This window comes from Gouania willdenowi, chromosome 18, assembly GCF_900634775.1.
Source record: "Gouania willdenowi chromosome 18, fGouWil2.1, whole genome shotgun sequence".
Lineage (NCBI taxonomy): Eukaryota > Metazoa > Chordata > Actinopteri > Blenniiformes > Gobiesocidae > Gouania > Gouania willdenowi.
The window spans coordinates 9,773,531-9,781,640 of record NC_041061.1 but is presented as its reverse complement, the minus strand read 5'-3'; the positions used below and the strand labels follow the sequence as shown (position 1 = coordinate 9,781,640).

At 33.6% G+C, this 8,110-nt stretch overlaps 1 protein-coding gene across 1 annotated transcript in view; it reads left to right on the top strand.

Annotated features, from left to right (window-relative positions):
* The first annotated feature begins 1,238 nt into the window (after nt 1-1,238).
* Nucleotides 1,239-8,110, top strand: part of hdlbpb (high density lipoprotein binding protein b) — a 32,494-nt gene continuing 25,622 nt past the window's right edge. Inside the window, exons 1-4 of the mRNA XM_028474874.1 lie at nt 1,239-1,343; nt 4,976-5,055; nt 7,068-7,169; nt 7,253-7,404. Of these exons, the coding sequence (XP_028330675.1) occupies nt 7,094-7,169; nt 7,253-7,404 (228 nt within the window). The 5' untranslated portion in view covers nt 1,239-1,343; nt 4,976-5,055; nt 7,068-7,093. The remainder of the gene's footprint in view (nt 1,344-4,975; nt 5,056-7,067; nt 7,170-7,252; nt 7,405-8,110) is intronic.

Sequence of the window (8,110 nt, the reverse complement as noted above, 5' to 3'; positions counted from 1 at the left end):
CTGCAATGACTAGTAATTGATAAAAAATTAAATAAATTACTGATTGCAGCTTCATTTTAAAAATTTTAAAATTATTGTTCATTTAGAAATTAAAACACACAACGAAACAACTCTATTCTATAATTCAACTTTGTCAAATATTTAAATTTAGTTATTATTATTATTATTATTATTATTATTAATAATAATAATAATAATAATAATAATAATAATACCATACTGTATAAATCAGTGTTTTTCAACCTTGTGGTCGGGATGAATGTGAGGTCGCCAGCAATGTGTAACTGATTTTAAAAATAAATAAATAAATACTGATTAAATCTTTATTTAAAAAAAAAAAAAAAAAAAGAAAGAAAGTTGCTTGATTAAAAAGTTATGATAATTTGACATGGAACCCCAAAAACATTGCATATAAACACTTTTTTTCTTTGATAGAAACAGTTTTGTTTTTCATTTCAAGTGAGTTATTAATTTATTATTATTTAATTGATTTTATTTACATATTATGCATAGGAAACTTGTGTCTTTAATATTCAATCCCCCAAAAAAATATGGCTTGAAAAAAATAATAACAATAATCCAATCAAGTAATAATAACTCACTTCAATCAAAAACATAGTTTCAAACAAGGGGAAAAAAGTGTAATTTACACAATGATTCACGTTTTTCCTCTCATTTTTACTTTTTGGATGCTCTAATTTAGTGTTTCCCAAATAGGAGTACGTGACGACGTGTACATTTTTATGGAATTCTGTGTTTTTAATGTCGTTTTGTCTGTTTTTACTGTCATTTACGGCTTTCTCTTATTTTGTGTATTTTTGTTTTGTCTATGTTTGTGGTCGTGTGTGTGTTCTTGGTATCATTTTGTATATTTTTCTACATTCCAGTGAGTTTTATATTTAAAATAAATATTTTTGAACATGCTTATAATAGTCATATTGTGAGCTAAGCTGTGTCTCATATAAACACTACTCAGGGCCAGGCAGGGCATTATGAATGAGAAGTAGACCCGGTCGGTTTAAATGTCATTCTTGGTGTTTTCATGAATACATGTCCGGATTGCCCTTAATCTGTTACTTATTTCTGACAGTATATTAATAATTCCTGTTACATGATTGTAAAAGTCTAATTAAGAGCGTAAAAAGGACACACGTGGACCTATTTCGTTAGGATGCTCTAGTGGCGCAAAGATACTGCGGCATTTGCGGTAACAACGTGCGAGTGTCTGTATCCGTCCGCGGGCAGAGGAAATGCTCCTGGACCAATCACATCTGTGTTTACACCATCACCTGTCAAACACACACACACACACACACACACTCCGCTACATTTCTCTCTGAGAGGTAGGCTTTGTTCTTCTATTTTACACACACACACTGACTATTTACCCCATGTCAGTGGCGAGGTTAGGGTCTGTTTATGGATGCTTGGTAGCCGGCTTTGTGGTTTTACGGTCATTCAGCAGCCCGGGTGTGTAGCGGTGTTAGCGCCCCGGAGCTAACGGGCTGGTTATCTGAGCGCCAGGGCTCGTTGTTTAGCCGATTATCACAAAGTCCCTGCGCCTAATCATCTCTGACTGACGTCGGGTTTAGCTTAGCAACACAGGCTAGCAAAAAAGAAAAAGCCCTTGGGCTTGTGTTTGCTGAGGTTTGGTGGAGGATAACGTAGCCACGCAGCATGGCATCCTATCCTCCAGCTAGCTAATGATCTACAGACGGTTTGATGTCTGTAGAACAGACACTGAGTAACAGACTGGGAGCATTCTGCCTTTATGCTATAAAATATAACAGACCTGTCTGTGCTGCTGCACATTACGACCCTCAGTGACCTATTTAACCCTGTGGGAACATGTATTAAAGATGGAAATATCTCCTTTATGTTGGTCTATGTATATGATGATGTCTACATAATAATAATAATATCACACTGAACTTTGCCTATTCATACGCAGCGTCCCTCATTGGCCAGTTTAGGTGACGTGATAGGTGCATCACGTGACTTAAAGTTCCGTCAGTTTTATTTTAGCTCATATTTAATTTTTTTAGCTACCTTGCTAACCCTTTTATTTTAGCCTTCACCTAGGAAATACCCTAAAATGTTTATTTTTTTTTTCCTATGTATGTATTTTTAAAGGTGGAATTTGCCATGTTAATTATGTTAAAATGAAAAAAATATATATATGTCAAAAGTGAGATTCGAACCCACGACAGCGGAAGGAAGAATTCTTTTATCAGGCACTTTAGACCACTTGGCCATCCTGACACGCTGAAAAAACACAGGCACATTACGCTTATGTAGAAAAAGGACCGCAAAACGTACCCATAGTCCCGGGACTATGGCTACGTTCATTATCAATAGACACTTTGTAAATTATATACGACTAAAAAGCGCATAAGGTTTGAGACGGCCGTTAAATCAAATGTAGGAACTATGTGAATTTGCTTTGTCTACAAAAAGGCAACTCCTGAGTGCAATGTTGTTTTTGGTGTGTGGCATCATCTTAAAAAAATATTGTTTTTTGATCCAAAAATTTTTCATGGTCTGATCTAGATAGAGTATTTTACGGAAGCAGATTAGGGCCAATTTTGATGGAGAAAATTTTTTTGTTGCAAATCAAGAATAAAGTCAAAATATCGAGACTAAAGTCGAAATTTTGAAAATGGACTCAAAATACAATGTCACGATTATAGTCGAAGGTTTCTGCTAATGAAGTCAAATCTACGGAAGCTGACGAGGGACAATTCATCATACACGACAACAAACAGCAGATCGTGGCCGTCTACAAAATACGATGAATGCCTTAAACTATACTTCAAAGATATTCTTTCTCTTTTATCTCACAGCGTTGTAATTTCTTTAAGGACTTTGAAGAGATATTACCAAAAACTTAATCTGGTCAAAATGAAAAAAACAATCATGTTTGGAAGATGTGGAGCGTTCACTCACATCTGTGACTATTGAGGAGCTACGGAAACAGATTAGGGACAGTTTTAATGGATATTTAGTTACTCGCTTAGTTACTCGCTTAGTTACTCACTTAGTTACTCTTAGTTACTTAGTTACTCACTTAGTTACTCTTAATTACTTAGTTACTCCTAGTTACTTAGTTACTCACTTAGTTACTCGCTTAGTTACTCACTTAGTTACTCTTATTTAGTCACTCACTTAGTTACTCACTTAGTTACTCTTAATTACTTAGTTACTCCTAGTTACTTAGTTACTCACTTAGTTACTCGCTTAGTTACTCACTTAGTTACTCTTATTTAGTCACTCACTTAGTTACTCGCTTAGTTACTCACGTAGTTACTCAGTTACTCTTAATTATTTAGTTACTCACTTAGTTACTCTTAATTACTTAGTTACTCTTTTAGTTACTCACTTAGTTACTCACTTAATTACTTAGTTATTCATTTAGTTACACACTTAATTACTTAGTTACTCTTACTTAGTTACTCACTTAGTTACTCACTTAATTACTTAGTTATTCATTTAGTTACTCACTTATTTACTCACTTAATTACTTAGTTATTCATTTAGTTACACACTTAATTACTTAGTTACTCATTTAGTTACTCATTTAATTACTTAGTTATTCATTTAGTTACACACTTAATTACTTAGTTACTCATTTAGTTACTCATTTAATTACTTAGTTATTCATTTAGTTACACACTTAATTACTTAGTTACTCTTACTTAGTTACTCACTTAATTACTTAGTTATTCATTTAGTTACACACTTAATTACTTAGTTACTCTTACTTAGTTACTCACTTAGTTACTCACTTCATTACTTAGTTACTCATTTAGTTACTCACTTATTTACTCACTTAATTACTTAGTTATTCATTTAGTTACACACTTAATTACTTAGTTACTCATTTAGTTACTCATTTAATTACTTAGTTATTCATTTAGTTACACACCTAATTACTTAGTTACTCATTTAGTTACTCACTTAATTACTTAGTTACACATTTAGTTACTCATTTAGTTACTCACTTAATTACTTAGTTACACATTTAGTTACTCATTTAGTTACTCACTTAATTACTTAGTTATTCATTTAGTTACACACTTAATTACTTAGTTACTCTTACTTAGTTACTCACTTAGTTACTCTTATTTAGTTACTCACTTAGTTACTCACTTCATTACTTAGTTACTCATTTAGTTACTCACTTATTTACTCACTTAATTACTTAGTTATTCATTTAGTTACACACTTAATTACTTAGTTACTCATTTAGTTACTCATTTAATTACTTAGTTATTCATTTAGTTACACACCTAATTACTTAGTTACTCATTTAGTTACTCACTTAATTACTTAGTTACACATTTAGTTACTCATTTAGTTACTCACTTAATTACTTAGTTACACATTTAGTTACTCATTTAGTTACTCACTTAATTACTTAGTTACACATTTAGTTACTCATTTAGTTACTCACTTAATTACTTAGTTACACATTTAGTTACTCACTTAGTTACTCACTTAATTACTTTGTTATTCATTTAGTTACACACCTAATTACTTAGTTACTCACTTAATTACTTTGTTATTCATTTAGTTACACACCTAATTACTTAGTTACTCACTTAATTACTTAGTTATTCATTTAGTTACACACCTAATTACTTAGTTACTTAGTTATTCCATGTAGCGGAGTTGAGGCAAGTGGCTCGAGGCGAGGCCCAAGCCCCTAATAAAAACAATATATGGCCTTCTAACTTTCACAGTAAAACTACAATCACAATACCAGAGAATTGCAGCTTTTTTTTTGCACTCTGGAGTTTTTATCCCTCATGATCAACTGTAGTCAGAGAAGGATGGAGAGTGAAGCTAAAGGTGCAGTCAGTGCATGTGGGTGTATATACAGTTTGATCCCAGCAGACATGTCTTTTTGATTTACCGTACTCTGCTCATTTTAAGTCCCTTTGTGACTTATTTCCTTTACTCTGCCACTTTCCAGGAGAAAAAACAAACACTTACACTGAAGCGCCTTCGGTAGCCTCTAACTGGACGGACTCTCTGGTAATCGACCTTTTGCAGGTGAGCTAAGGTTTCACTTTGGAATGATTCAGCAACATCTTTGCACTTGACTGTAATCTTGCAAATATTACAACATTAATCTTGAAATATTGTAACTTTAATCTAATAAAATTATGACTTTATTCCCAAAATATTATGACTTTAATCTCAAATTATTACGACTTTAATCTTGCAAATATTACGACTTTAATCTTGAAATATTGTGACTTTAATCTAGTAAAATTACGACTTTATTCCCAAAATATTACGACTTTAATCTAATAAAATTACGAGTTTATTCCCAAAATATAACGACTTTAATCTTGAATTATTATGACTTTTATCTTGCAAATATTACAACTTTAATCTTGAAATATTGTGACTTTAATCTCGTAGTACTCAAATTTCTTTTTATTTTGATGTGTCTAATACGTCATTTTTTTCTGCTGTTGAGAAGACGACTATAATACCATTAATACACACATACATACACTACGCCAATAGCAATAGGAAATAGAAAATAGTGACAAAAACAAAGTAAAAAGACCAAAAAAATGAGTGAAGTTATACAATGTATTGATTTTAATGTCAAAACAACAGAGCAAACTATTTTCTTTGTCTTGTCAGATTCTTACAGTGTTGAATCTTCTCCTGTATCTGTAACAATTGTTTAAAGCATGAAATAGTGTTTTTTTTAGTCCTTCATTGAAATTGTCCTGAAGTTTTGGTAACTGACTTATTGGTATTTTATTTAATAAGGTATCTTAGAAAGTAATTCTAGTCGTCCATTGAAATGTGCTCATGTGGTTTTAGAGCATGACGGGGATGGATTCATGGTTCTCAATTTAGAATCACAAGACAGTGTTACAAAACTGCTCTACTGTAAAGAGATTTTGTTTTGTCCCACAATGTTAAAGCTGTGACTGTAACACAGTCAGTATCAGTGTTTGGTCCTGGTTGGCTCTTTTTGTTTGTCTGTGATTAAGATAACCTGGTCCCTGAGGCTTCGTCTGAGGACGGTGAAGTGCTAATTGGAGCAGCTTTGGTGCAGCGTGACAATAACGCCACAGAGGCAACAGTTCTTTTTCCAGAAGTTACATGAAGCCCAACATAACACACGAAACTCCAGAAACACAGAAAACAACAGCAAAATGTCAACAAAAGTGCACTAAATGATAACAAAAACACACTAAACAACCACTTAAACATAAAATGACTACAAATACAACAACATATACATAAGGACTACAAAGATTTCAAGATATTTCAAGATTAAAGTTGGAAAATTTCTAGATAAATTGCAGTAATTTGAAAACAAAGTTGTAATTTTATGAGAATTAAGTCATATCTTAATTAAATCCTAATTTCATGAGATTAGTTGCAATATTTCAAGATCAAAGTCGTAATATTTCAAGAATAAAGATGTCATTTTATGAGAATAAAGTTGTATCTTAATGAAATTGTAATTTCATGAGATTAAAGTCGTAATATTGCAAGATAAGTCGCAATATTTTGAGAATAAAGTTGTAATTTTATGAGAATAAAAATGTCAACAAAAGTACACAAAATGATAACAAAGAAACACTAATTGGTCATAAAATGATGAGAAAAAAACAACATATGCAAAAGGACTTCAAAGACACAAAATGCCAACAAAATTACCCAAAATGACAGAAAAATACACAAAGTGACAACAATAACACAAAAACACAATGACTCAAAAAACGCACAAAAAGGCAACAAAAGTTTGCCGAAAATAGACAGTGTTTTTTCCTGTATTAATGCTCATATTGGTCATTACTAATCTAAATGCTAACATGAACGTTGATATTGTGGCCCTCGGATCAGACAATCACTTTTTTGTGTCCCCCGCTCTGATAGAATTGGCCCCTCTCTGTTCTATAGCCTTGAGAATGTGTTTGTAGCAATGGTCGTCCATTTGATGTGTTGCTAATGAAAAGCCTTCTACAGCAGCAAGGTGTCACCTCTCCTGAGATGAGAGGGTTTTAGATGCTTTTTGTTTCCTGTTTCAGTGGAATAGCGGAATAAGTCTTGAACCATGAGCTCAGTGGCAGTGTTGACCCAGGAGAGCTTTGCGGAGCATCGCAGTGGCCTAAAAGACCAGGAGATTCCAGGTAATATCAATACACATTCTCTGCACATGTTTACCTCTATCATTACTTGTCCTTTTTTTTAAACCATCTATCTCCTGGGCCAGGCTGCGTCCCTGAAGACGAAGCTTACATCCCCACCTACCTGGAGGCCTTCCCTCCGCTGCCTGAGAAAGGAGCGCCAGGGGAGAAAGCTGGGGGCTCGACTTCAGCGTGGGGGAGTAAGATCAGGCCCATCAAAGCTTCTGTCATCACCCAGGTCAGGAAGAGTTGTGAAAAAGTGGACAAAAACACTATCAACACTTAGATTTAGACCCTAGGCTCCCAAAGTAGGGTACGGGTACCCCTAGGAGTACGCAAATTGTCATAAAGAGTGAATAGAAATTAAAAATAATGTGAAATCATTGAAAACTAGAATATAAATAGAGGCAGCAGTCAGGAGCCAACATGCATTGCCACAAAATACACATTGGCCCTGTAAAGTGGTGTCTAGTGGTGAGTGAATTCATTTCATGGCCAGTTGTTCTGCTCTCGCATAAACTTACCTGAATATCATTGATTGATTTACACCTGTAACTGACTGTCATAAGCCCTTAACTTTAATTTACAGGTCTTAACAAGTCAAGAGTACATAATTTACCATGGCTATTACAATTTTACAGCACAAGTTTATCGAACTGATGCAAACAATGAATTACTCGAACAGAGCACATATTTGTCAAATAATAGTGACATAATTTGAGATAATGCTTTTATAAACAAATCAATCCAGCATCTTTTTAGATTTTAAAATAGCCAAACAAATAATAATCATAATGGGTATAATGGTATAATCTTTAAATCCAAAGGATATCACTCTTGGAATCATTTTCTCTGCTAGTGCGCGCCCACCTCTGCCTAGCTTGATGTTTTCAGCTGCTTCCTGATTGGCTACCAGTTTGTTTAAAGGTGGACCTGTCAATCAA